This window comes from Cydia pomonella, chromosome 1 (genome assembly GCF_033807575.1).
Source record: "Cydia pomonella isolate Wapato2018A chromosome 1, ilCydPomo1, whole genome shotgun sequence".
Lineage (NCBI taxonomy): Eukaryota > Metazoa > Arthropoda > Insecta > Lepidoptera > Tortricidae > Cydia > Cydia pomonella.
Genome location: NC_084703.1, coordinates 49019163 through 49032540, shown reverse-complemented (window position 1 = coordinate 49032540; position 13378 = coordinate 49019163). Strand labels below are relative to the sequence as shown.

At 38.6% G+C, this 13378-nt stretch overlaps 3 protein-coding genes across 3 annotated transcripts in view; 1 reads left to right on the top strand and 2 right to left on the bottom strand.

Moving 5' to 3' along the window:
• The window catches only part of LOC133525810 (U11/U12 small nuclear ribonucleoprotein 35 kDa protein-like), a 95585-nt gene that overhangs the window by 9123 nt on the left and 73084 nt on the right, over positions 1-13378 (bottom strand). The window lies entirely within an intron of this gene.
• On the bottom strand, positions 2230-10150 carry LOC133525794 (ubiquitin carboxyl-terminal hydrolase MINDY-3 homolog). Its single transcript, XM_061862184.1, has 2 exons — positions 9889-10150; positions 2230-9757 (listed from the first exon to the last, which is right to left on the bottom strand). The coding sequence occupies exon 2, from the start codon at positions 9732-9734 to the stop codon at positions 8337-8339; it is 1398 nt and encodes a 465-aa protein (XP_061718168.1). The 5' UTR covers positions 9735-9757; positions 9889-10150; the 3' UTR covers positions 2230-8336.
• The window catches only part of LOC133529293 (protein crumbs), a 200344-nt gene continuing 198902 nt past the window's right edge, over positions 11937-13378 (top strand). Inside the window, exon 1 of the mRNA XM_061866993.1 lies at positions 11937-12980. Coding sequence (XP_061722977.1) covers positions 12920-12980 — 61 coding nt within the window. The 5' untranslated portion in view covers positions 11937-12919. The remainder of the gene's footprint in view (positions 12981-13378) is intronic.

The following is a 13378-nucleotide window of genomic DNA, read 5'->3' as shown; positions in this document are numbered from 1 at the left end:
TGCAAACATTTTTGGATTGTTCGTTACAATGAAGTAACGAACAATTGTAACGAATACGTAAATTACATCACGCAAAGTAGTTAGACAATTTGCCGATAGATGGCGCTGTACACAATTATACTTAGTATAGGTTGTACAGTCAGCGTCAAATACTTCGTAGCAGTCAAAGTGGCCAAATAGTTCGGTACACCATACTAAATATATGGTGTACCGAACTATTTGGCCACTTTGGTTGCTACAAAGTATTTGACGCTGACTGTACTTCCTGATCAAGTCTTTCGCCTTTTTAGTTACACGAGATAATTCAGTTTGTACGGAACCCTTGGTACGCGAGTAACACGAACTCTCACTTGACTGGTTTTTTCCGCTATATAGTCAATAAACATCTAATTTTATAGAAATATTTGCCATAATGTCAATATCCAGACATAATGGACTACGCTTGTATGGAGAACGGTTTTTCCCATTTCTCTTAATTTTAATTTCCTCATTGCTGCAATTATATTGCACACTTCTACTTCTCAGTCGTATACTGTTCTCAGAATAGTCGTGGTCATTGCGGTAATTGCACGGCATTTTTCTTTGTTTGTCTCCATGCTTCTCTGTGTACCTTCACGCACAGATTTAAAGGTGACCCGGTCAGAGCTTTTACTTGGTCATTCCATCACATTGAGGACTGCTATCTGGGTCCACTCTGCCCTGAACAACCAGCCTCTCCATGGCGTCATCTTCCCTGCGCCTAACGTGGCCCAACTAGCTAAGAATGCGAGAGAGTACGATATCCGATCGTGTAACCTTGAGCTCCTGGAGACTTGATATATTAGTGCGACCCTGAGTCCACGTTATCCGCAGCATTCTCCAGCACGCATGCGTTTCCGTTCACTCTCTCTCTGTGTCCACGTTTCAGTACCATAAAGCATGGGAAACCGAGATCTTACGAGAGACTTCGTTGCCTTTATGATGTTGCAATCTCTCCAGATCTTAGAGAGCTTCTCGATCGCAGACCTAGTAATGGCGATGCGTCGCTTGATTTCATCTTCGGAGCCTCCGCGGTCCAAGACCAATGACCCCAAGTATATACAAAACTTCAGTTTCCAATAGCTTTTGGTTCATTCACGTTGTTACGGTTCACGACAATCATATTGGTTTTCAGTCAGTTTATCTTCAAACCGTGTGCTGCTATAAGATGTCCCAGGTGCCTGCCGCGATAGCAGGGGACGCAGGTTCGATTCCAGCCTGGGGCACTGGAAGCCTTGGTCACTTTTTCTTAGTATATGACATTTATTTCAGTTTATAATTTATAGTGTTTCTACTTGAAATTTGTTCTAATAGATGTTCGCTTGTTGCTAGGAGTGTGGTGTCACCAGCGTAACGCAGATTGGGAATATGTTTCCCGCCTATTGGTATACCATCCGCCCAACCTTCAAGCGCTATCCTCAGGATGTATGTTAAATAGCAAGGCTGATAGTGATAGTATACACCCTTGACGAACCCCAGCCAGAGTGAAGTGGCTTGCACACAGCTGGGGCCCATTCTCGAACGGTATTAGTCATATATTATTAGGGTGTTGCCATGGAAATATACGACGTGACAGTTCGTGGACTAATAATATTATTCTATATATTCTAATACCGTTCGAGAAATGGGCACTGAATAGGGGTTTATTTCTAGAACGGTATTAGAATAATACTATTAGTCCACAAACAGTCGAGTCGTATGGGTTACTATGGCAACACACAAATAATATTAGACCAAAGAGATTTGAAATAGAGGTGTATTGTCAAAGTGAGGTATGTTGTATAAATAAATAAATAAATAAAATTTTGTAGCTACTTAAATTTACTGCCATCTTCCGACATATAATTTAAACTTTTAGAACGCCATTTGACTTTAATCCTTATTTTTTCACTGATGTGTTCCATTTGTTAAATATCAAAAAGGTACCGGGCATAGCTCGAAACGAAACTGCTATACCTTTGGCGTTTGATCTATTAGATAGCGCCATATCAGTGAAAGAATAAGGATCAAAGTCAAATGGCGATCTAAAAGTTTCAATGATGTGTCGAAAGATGGCAGTAAATTTACATCGCTACAAAGTTTTCTTTGACAATACACCTCCTTTTCTAATTCTCTTTGATTTTTTTCTAATACCGTTCGAGAAAGGGGCCCCTGTTATACCCTAACAGGGCATGCTTCAAAAACGGGTAAATAAAAATAAAACCAGCCAAATATAATCAAAGAAAGCATGTTACACTTTTATAACTAACTGAAAATATCTTTCAATAAGTATAATCTTTGTCACACTAAAATGGCCCTATTTTAACACGTATGACAATAATATGAATATATAATAAAACAATTATACCGCGTCGTGTAGATATAACAAATAAACATATACCGGCGTTGGCGTTGCGAGGGGAAAGTTAAAACTACTCCAATTTTTACAATTTAGTACAATTTTCAGACACAATAAGATAAGATGCCAACAAGAGTTTTTCTGGGTACAGTCACGTCTGAAAATATCGGTACGAAAAAAGTGCCAAAAATATGTATACACTACCTTAATACATGGGCAATAAAGTCGTGTATACATATTTTTGACACTTTTTTCGTATCGATGTTTTCAGACGTGACCGTACAGTAAGGAAAATGATTTGAGGGTGAACCAACTTATTTCCTATTATTCTGTCTTGTCATTCAGTCGATTTTAGCAGATTGCTAGAAGATACTCGGATTTTCTACTAATACACTTTTCAAAACACTTCCTCGAAAAAGATCTTATTTCATGCAGGTGTACTAAGGCCTATACTGTTCCCGCGGGAGTAATGGATTGTGAAAAAAGCTGTAACTCTCTAGGGAGTTATGGCTTTTTTAATTTTTACTCTGTCACGAATTCATACGAACCATGTAGGTTCACTTTTAAATTAATAAAATAATTAATAATTTTAAATTAATAAATAAATTTGTTTAAAAAGATTTAATTTCATTGATTTAATACCCGTTTAAAATATTTTTACACAATTTTCAATCGTGGCGTGCACATCAGTATAAATATATAGATCTATATGTACCTAAACTATTTTGCTATGTAAAAGTAAGCAATATTGATTGATTGATTAATTGTGGCTGAATGCCAGGTCTGAGCCTTCGATGCCTAACGACTCAGAGGACAATATGGCGGAATAATGTTTGTAATGTCAACGTATTTAAGAATTATTTAGCTTAAAATTTTGTTTTTTCTTCGCAAGTGTGATGAAAAACATTGTGTAAGGCCGGTTGTAGGTAGATGTCCGGTGTTTTCGCCGGACAATTGTCCGGGTTAGGCGACGATGTCTGGTTTTCTTGGGTGTAGCTGTCGGTAGCCATGTACAAAACCGGACGTAGTCGCGTAACACGGTCCGGTTTCCGGCGAAAACACCGGACATCTACAACCGGCCTAAGTGTGGGGGATAAGCATATTGCAAACGCGGGTCTATTTCACTTACGCCCTCAATGCACAATGTACAGTCAGCGTCAAATACTTCGTAGCAGTCAAAGTGGCCAAATAATTCGGTACACCATACTAAATATATGGTACCGAACTATTTGGCCACTTTGACTGCTACGAAGTATTTGACGCTGACTGTACTATAGTAGATAAACTGTTAGGAAAAGGGCTATTAACTGCCATGAAAATGTATGTTAGTTTTTAAATAACATAAAACCATACCTATGGCAATACGTAAATAATAAAAAAATATTATAGGACATTTTACACCAATTGACTAAGTTGATGTACTTAGACAACGATATACACCGTGGGCCAATTAAACCAGACATATTTCAAAGGTGTATTCTTGACCGCATTTAGAGACTAAAATGTCATACAATGTTTTCTGTAATCGGTCTTGTTTTAGAGATAATGACAATTTCTGTGAAAATTTGTTTCTTTTATAACTTAGTCAAAAACGCCTTTTTAGCTGTGACGCTGCCACTATGTGACTTGGTTTAGACATACCTACTGACAGATATTAAAGTTTTAAAGTAAACTCGCAATTATCGTCTGTAAATAAAAAAAAAACTATACTTATTCGTTGTAATGATTTTTTTTCACCAAGGTGTAAAAATAAATAACGTGTCGTGTGCAGAAAACGCAAAAGGAATTTTTTTTTTCGGCAAAAAATAATTGTTTTTTGGCGAATTTGGCCAAAACTCATATAACATTTTTTGCTCCTTATGACCTCAGGAATGCGTGGTTAAAATATGTCGGGTTTAATTGGCCCACGGTGTATATAACATAAAACACCCATGACTAGGAACAGACATCACACAAATAAATGCCTTTACCAGGATTTGAACATCAGTTTCATACAGGTCCATCCACTAAGTGAAAAAGTTGATTCACCCTTATGTAATATTTCGTACATTGTTTTTACTATTCTTATGTTGCAACGTATTTTATTTCTATTTTAAGATTTAGGTCCACTGAAAATCTCTTTGGGACAACAAATTTTACTAAAGTCAAATGTTAATTTTAAGATTTATGTGTTGTTTCAAATAATTATTTTTTTTTTTTTTTTCACAGTTACAGGCAATATGAATACCGCAAGCAAGGCTCGGAACCGGTTTTTTCTTCATACAAAAAATACCAGTTTTATTACGTTATTTTTCGTTCTTTGGTTTATTATAAAATTTTTAATGGGACTATCTAATCATGCGAAGTTGTTACCTAAATACATGATCCAGTCCTACGTAAAGAGTATAAAATAATTAAAAATATTGGGCTATTTCGGGATTTAAAAATAAACCGGTTCCGAGCCCTGACCGCAAGGGACCTCATCACCGTGACCAGATAAGAAATGGTACAGAAATCAAATGACCGCACTTATTAAAATTACAAAAAAAGGAACCAGCCAAAAAGAAATACTCTTAACCATTGACATATCTAAGGACGGTCCTTACGGGCAATAAGAATGGGGCCAGTACAGCGTCACGCACACGAATTCGAGCCAATCGTGCAGTCTAACGCAGCCAAGCGATTGGTTGATGAGTTCGCAACCAGCGACTGCAAGATTGGCTGGAATTTATGAGTGACACCGCAGATCTAGCACCATTCATAGTGCTCGTAAGGCCCGTACTTAACATATATCAATGCTCTTAACACGTTCGCTGCGGCATCGGGTCGATTCGATCCGATGCAAGTGAATCAACTCTTTTGTGTTGCTATTCTGTGCCATTACCCTGGGGACAATGTAACAATATTAATCGTTTGTTTGAAATTTTGCATTGCTATTTACTGTAATACACAGTAGATAACCTATAATGAAAATGGCTTAATAGCCATAAATACCACAACAATTAGGGTGACCGGATGTCCCGTGTTTTACAGGTTGGCCGTATTTACGGGATGTCCCGTGTTTTACGGGTTGGCCGTATTTACGGGATGTCCCGTATTTTACCGATGTTCAGTATTTTACGGGTTATCCCGTATTTACGGGATGTCCCGTATTTTACGGGTTATCCCGTATTTCACGCACAAATTTATCATTGTCCCGTAATTTGTCGAAACCAATACGGGACAGTAAATTGTCCCGTAAATTTATAATTAAATGGAATTTAATGATAAAAATACCTATTTGCACACAGCGGTTATTTAGTTGTCATTCCACATTTTCCAATCATTTAGAAATTAGGGTGTTTATTAATTGTTTGTTTATTTCTTATTGTTCGGTGGGAAAGTCAGAATAAGTTTGTAAATAATGTTAGATTAATCCACATATTCTTATCCGAATAATTAACAAATTGTTGAATTATGATTATTTAAAGGGTAATTCATAAAGAAATCAAAATGTATATGTATAGGTTATTCATCAGATTATTTATTTCAGATTTTCCTTTCCAGACAATATAAAAATTGTTATGTTTTATAATATTTATTATTGTTTTTTAAAGTCTTTCATTAAGAAATTTAGCTATTGTACAGGTTATTTGATTATGCATTATGCCAAATTTTTGTAATAAAATATGAATGTTGATTTTAAATATACTACCTGTCCCGTATTTTAACCTTGAATCCCGTATTTTCGATGCAGTTGTCCCGTAAAACCGGAAATCAGATCTGGTCACCCTAACAACATGCATGTTTGGTAAATTTAAATACCATAAAACCATGGCAACCAGCTACACTACAAAGTTCAGTCACCCAATAAAAAAAGCATTAAAAAATAATAATAATAATAATATAATAATTTAGCCTATATACGTCCCACTGCTGGGCACAGGCCTCCTCTCATGCGCGAGAGGGCTCGGGCTATAGTCCCCACGCTAGCCCAATGCGGATTGGGGACTTCACATACACCTTTGAATTTCTTCGCAGATGCATGCAGGTTTCCTCACGATGTTTTCCTTCACCGAAAAGCAAGTGGTAAATATCAAATGATATTTCGTACATAAGTTCCGAAAAACTCATTGGTACGAGCCAGGATTTGAACCCACGACCTCCGGATTGAAAGTCGGACGTCATATCCACTCGGCCACCACCGCATTTCATTAACTTAAAAAAATAACAATCTTCTAGTGCGTACCAATTCTATATGAACTATGCTTTAGGCAGTTTTCACTCGGTCGGGGTGTTTTTACGAGCCAGGTTGGCGGTGGAATGACACCTGGGCGGCGCGCGGGAAGCTGCGGGCCTGTCGCTCGCCCGCAGTTCTAAAGCTGATCTCGTCAGCCTGGTGGGAGTGCATACGAGATCAGCTTTAGGTGTTGCTACAGCGCCTCGTTTGTTTTCCTTCCTCGTTTTTGGGCATACATAATTAAAAATATGAACAAGTCATAATCAAATTTTTCATTATTAAAATCTAGTCAGCAAATTAGGGATTATTCATGCTACCTATTCAAGGCTGATCTGCTGAAGCGGAATGAAAGCTTAGCTATTTACAGAAATTTATCGTCTAGGGGGCAAGGAGGATTACTCCCACGCGCCACGAAATATCGGGTCATTTACCTATGATTGGCGTTTTTGTTCATAAGTATTAGTCATGTCATAGTTTATTTATTTTAGTAGTTACTATGAAGTATTTTTTAATGTCATTAGTGCGCTACATAACAACGATTTTACATACAATTATTTGCTACTTTTATTGTTTTATGTATTCAGAATACCGCCCTGAAAACAGCTCTTTTCATGTGCTGCCGGCTCGAGTATTTAAATGACTTATATTTTTCTGACGGGACAGATTAAAAAAAAAATGAGATAGAAAATGTGCCTTAAAAATGTCTCAGATTACTGGCAAAAATGTGTTTGGTTTGAAAATGCCATCACAAAATAATCCGCAAAATTCATTGTATGAAAAATCGAATTTCGTTAAAGTTCTCCATACAAAATCTCATATCTTTATGAATATTGGATACAGGTCATATCAGTTGTCAAACTGCCTGCCTGCTTATTAAATAATAATAATAATAATATAAAACACCAATTTCATAGGTAATGACCTAATACTTCTCTAAGGCGTTTTGCCACTTAGTAAGTTTATGTAACGAATTTCACAATAGATTGGAAGAGAAGCCTTTAAAAACAAACATTCTGAATTTACATAATTCTATAGTAAAAAGTTTCTGATCGACTATAAAGGTCAAATGGCAATCATTCTTGCAAAAAAATTACAATAACTTGCTTATACAAAGCTGACCCTAATTTAAAAATACAGAGTAAAATAATGTCTCTTGTGAGCATCTCAAAGATCAATACAGTTCCACACTCGTTCCTCGCAACGCGTGTCGCAGTCAGCAGAAATTCGCACAGCAAAACATTCCGGGCGGCCAGCAGCGCTACCTACACCCAACGCCTGAATGTACAAGCAGAATGCAAATAGTACAAGCGACACCGAAGTGGAAATAGTTGGCCACAGTGTGAGCCGCTGCCCGCCCTCGCATTCGCCCCATCACGAAGCACATCACCAATGTCATCATAATAAAATTTCAACATGTCCCATTATTACTATGTCACTATTACATTTATATACAACCTAATTCTATGCGGGGCTAAATTAAATTTATTTATATTTCATTATAGTGTATATCATTAGGAGCATGTCTCTAAACTATGGTATAAGCAAACTGATACAAATCATATGCAGCACAACATTGACAACAACCCCTCAGCGTTATTAAAAAAATATTTAGTCTAAACTGTTACCATAGTGTAAATAAGTCTATGTCTGGTGTCAATTCCTAGCTGTGACAGCCTAAAATTAAAACTGCTGGAACGAAGGGAAGCTTGTAAAATTATATTTTACAAATAAATTATGGTCTGCACAGTTCACTCACGACACAGTCCTTTAGAATGTAGCTGCTCAGTTAAGGGAGGGTGAGCTGCCCTCGTCCCAGACCAGGTCGATGCTGGGCCACTTGGTCTGCAGGCAGGTGAGCATGGGGTCGGCCGAGGCGGCGCGCATGTGGCACTCGAGCAGCGCCGCGCGCCCGGCGCGGTACGCTACACGGCCGCCCGGGTTGCTCCGCGCTAGCCCATTGTAATGGTGCAGTGTGAACGTGTCGGGACAGCCTCGCTCACAAGATGGGAAAAACTCCTCCATGAATGCGCTCAGCAGGATAATCCCCAGGTTCTCCGCGTCAAGCTTGCGCCGCATGAGCTCCACGTACTCCGGCTCCGAAACAAGCTCGGCAGCGCAGAGCACGTCCTGCAATGCTGCCGATGGGATGAAATTGTTACCCTCTGGATCGAAGGAGCGGAAGATCCGCTCAGCCGACTCTCCCGCCGTCTCCGGCGCCGCTAACCGCCGCTCGAACGAGAACAGCACCGTTAAGTGCGTCTCGGATGCTAGTACCCATACAGGATGCTTTGGATTTTTGTAGAACGACCCCACAGTGCAATACTGCATGTGCTCCATTATGGTGAGAAAACCAATATCATTTTGCCGCTCAATGCCACGCAGCCGAAGGCCCCCAACCACCTGGTCATGGTCCCACACATGAGCCACAGCCCGGCCTGTCAGCATCAAGTTTATCAGTCCCTGTGACCCATATCCATATGTGGAGTGTATGAGTGGATCTGACAACTCTGACAGCTCTGCTTCCACAACCCCTACTCCCTTGCTGAGAATCACACTATACAACAGTAGTAGCACTCCATACTTGTCCTTCAAAACACGAATGTTTCTAGTGTAGAACGCTTCAACCTCTGACAATCCTTGGAAGGAGTGAATTTCAATCCGCCGATGAAACTGTTCCAGGGTTTCTGTCTCTTCCGTGGCACTGGCCGAGCTGGATTCAGCTTCTGTTTCGTTTTTTCGTTGATACACCGCCACATTATACTTAGGCGCTAGACACTGGCTTAGTATTGTACACACGGCCCGGACGAGGAGGGAGTTGCACTTCTCCGAAGTAAGGTCACGTAGACTGTGGCCGGGCGTCTCCGACAGGAGTATTTTAAGGAGGAAGCCTTGCACGGGCGCGATGGCGGCGCAAGGCCCCCCTTCCTGCTGCGTGAGCGCGCTGGGCTCGTCGGCGCTGAACGTGAAGCCCTGCGCCCAGCGCCGGAACACCTCCTCCTTGACCTGTTCGCCCCACAGTAGCCGCCGCGTATTCTCCAGCTCGCGCTCCATGCCCGCGGAGCCCCCGCGTGGCTCGCTGCCCGCTCCGGCACCGGCGCTGTCACTCATCTCCACTTTTTCTTCTAAAGCTCGTACGGAACCACTCGCCTTTTCTTCGGCGGAACCGATCAACATTTGCATAAATGCCGTAATGTCTACGCCTCCTGAAAACACGATAAACGTTAACGTCGCGGTTGAATTGCGCCGCAGCGCAAGCCCACGCCGGCGCCTCGGCCGACTCAACCCAGCGAAGGCTATGGTCGCGAAAAGAACATAACCACGTAATTATACTCACTACATATATACTGCTCATTGTTACTCCGATTAGTAATATCTATATGTCTTCCTTGTAAAATCGATTGCTCATCTGAATTGCTTCTATTTGCATCATAAACTGTCTGTAGATTGTTAATAAAAACTTTTCATTAATAGAAAAGAAAAGCTTACGACATAAAGGCTGCCATTTTTTAAGAAAAATATCAATAGCGTTTCGTTTTCGCATTTTCGATACGTTCCGTTTATATTGACAAAATGAACAACAATAAGCGCAGTGATGTTGTTTTAGAACGGAATAATGAGGATACATTAAAATATTTTCACAAGCAATAGAAATAAATAAATAAATAAAATTTTCTTTTAAATAATTAATATACACATTATATAAAAACAATAGTAATATGAATTCACTAAGACATTGCTCCACTTAAGTTAAGCAATATATTTCAAAAGCAAAGTAAATAACTTGTTTCTTAAGCTTTGGTTAATGATATTTTACTTTAAATCATACATCTTCATTGCGTTTGGCGGTATAACACACAATATAATAGCCCATTTTATAAAGTTCCGTTATTAAAAAAAAAATGGTGTTGCCAGTAGCAAATTTACTACCATTTGGTAAGAATAATCTACATTAATGATAAGCATAACTTGCATTGGTCTATTTGGTAAACATTTACTTTTAACCGACTTTAAATAAGGAGGAGGTTTCAATTCATTGGAATCTTATTTTTTAATGGGGCGTAAAGCCAGGAACTTGAAGGGAAGAAGATATAGCGCGCCAAGGGAAACTTATGGCGGGAGATATGGCCATCGCACGGATTTAAACGCTTAAAGATAAAGATAATCTGTTTTACAGAAATAATTCTGAAATTATACTTCTGAAATTCTAATAAAAATAAACTAAAAATTAGAGTCTGACTATACATACTTTTACTCTTTGGTCAGACCAACGAGTCGTGTCAAAAACTGTTTTTTATTTATTTTAATAAGTCAAGTTTTTGCCTATTAAATAAGCTGTCATTTAATTTCACTGTAATTTTATTGCCAGATGCGCCTTTTACTGAAATTCCCACGTGTTTTTGTGATACGACTTGCCGTGCAGCTGCAGACTCGAGAGCCAGACATGTTTTTGCGATTCTTTCTATAGATATAAACATATAGGTGTATGTATAGCAGGGTTTTGATTTGTTCCTAGTCCTACTCTTACAAATGTAAACTACGTACAAATCAATGTATAACTATAAAATTGTGTTATTCAGTAGATACAATACGGTGGGTAGGGTGACAGATGTCATCTCAACTCAATTTTGCGAGATTTGCGTTTTATGGTTATAGTGTGTGAAAATGATAGCTGTCACCCTACCCGAGCTGTTTGAAAAATACTATAGTAAGATCAATTAATACAAAATCCTAAGCCTTTTTCATGTCACACTACACTATTATATCGAAGCGACGACTTAGTAATTGATTAGTTGATTACGTGATCAATACTCTTATTATCAATAACTCTTTACTCTTTAATACTATGCATTATGGAAGGTAGAGGCAAGGAACAGAAACTCCTTAGGCAGAATTGTTGCAAAAGTGTCCAGCTGTCAGCTATAAATAATAGTTCCAAATCTCTCCAGAGTAGCGCTAGAGTAACTAAAAACCTAGGCGTTATTGACGGAGTGAAGTGCGCTGTCTATGATTAGATTTTTTTCTCAAGTATTCTAGGTGTTGTAGCGCCACCTATTTATGGTTTTTTGTTTGACACTTTTTGGTATATGGAGATTTTGTTCCTTGCTCTACCTTCCATACTATGCATGTGATAAATGAGAACCTTATTTGTTATTTTTTGAAACCTAATCTGACCTGGCCACTGAAATGTAAAAAGTAAGAAATAAAATGTTTTCATGTCAAGCAGTGCTTGACGATGGCTTGTCACACATTTTGTGTCAGTTATTATCATAAGGGTAAATATTTAGAATATAATTATTCTAATTATATGTATAGAATACCAAATACCACATAAGTGCTTTGGTGTTATACTGTTAACTAGAGTGTAAATTTCTAATTATTACTTACGTATACATTATTTATGTTGTGCAGGAACATTACTACTGCTTTAAAGCTTTCTAACTATAAGTACATTCCAAGCAGTAATATAAAATATAAGCAAGTTATGAGAATATTAACACATGACTTAAAGGTTAGCACCCTTAATTAATCTATTAATATTAATTTAAATATCGGTCGTGTTACTTAATTCTACCAAAATTGGTAGAAAACTGGTTATAGTAGGCGTGCATAATCTACCATCTACCCACGTCACGCGTCTCGATCTCGAACAAACTTTTGGAGTTCGCGTTCGCTTCGCTCCTACCTATCCGAGTATCCGAATCAGTGTTGCCAGGCGTATTATAATTATCGTACATGTACCATAATTTGGGTTCCGGTACGATGTACGTTCCAAAGAGCATTATCGTACCCAAAAGTACGATAATTTCAGCCCTTGGACGATGTCACCCAAAAAATCTAGTATTTGAAACAAAATATGACACTTTCCCCCAGAAATAGGCTAAAATTAGCAAATTTCCTATAAACCGTTTGGCGCTGTCACAAAAATGCACAAATATAGAACTGATTTTTGCGCAATTTAGACGTACATTATATTTCCTTCGATTATATATTGGAAATTTAAGCTTATTTTGCAAGACATTTTTGGAGTACTGCCCTTTTGATAGGCGTGCGATAATTTTTTCAACGGTACTATAATTTTCACACTCAAATACGTTAATTCTCTTCCGCGCACCTAGCAACACTGATCCGAATAATCCGACTCGCTCCGTCGCTCGACTCGACAATACGACAGTCCACAATGAACGTCGGAGGGTGATGTAGTGCTGCCGGACAAAACTTACGAAAATAATTGTGGTTCACGTACTTTTTCGTGTTACCAAGTAAAAGTTGAGTTGTGTTTGTTAACTTCATCATGTTTTAGTAGATCAGATGTGTCCGGATTGGCGTAGTGTTTAAGTTACTTTGTGTTTTGTTTGTTATTTATCATGAAGTTGGACACGGGAGTTGGTAGGCGTCGCGGCCGCAGCCTGCTCGGCAGCCTCGCAGGTATGTTACATAGCGCCATTGCATCGCATTCTTTGTTTTAAGTATGAAATTTAATATAAAAGTGTCGATAGAAAGTTTCAGTTGGCAAACGGGTGACGTGAAAGGCAACGCTTACGTTTTCACCAAGTTATTTATGGCAGAAAACTTTTACACGCTGTGCGAACGTTACAATTGGCTATTAGTAAACACTTCAGGTTTAAATAATCTTAAGTACATTTGGTTGCACGTTAAAAGACCCTTTTTTGTGTTAGAAAAAGTTAATATTTCAACACTGTATTTTCGTTTCTCGCGCACTTGTGGCGATGTGTGCTTGCGCGAAAGAGATAACAAGCGAGCGTTAAAAAGTTTTTTATAGTTGAATACAATGTGCATTTTATAAGTGGCAGCATACCGTTGTG

What these genes read in the sequence shown, in the direction of transcription:
- LOC133525794 (XM_061862184.1), bottom strand. Translation starts at nt 9,734, where the DNA reads ATGCAAATGTTGATCGGTTCCGCCGAAGAAAAGGCGAGTGGTTCCGTA.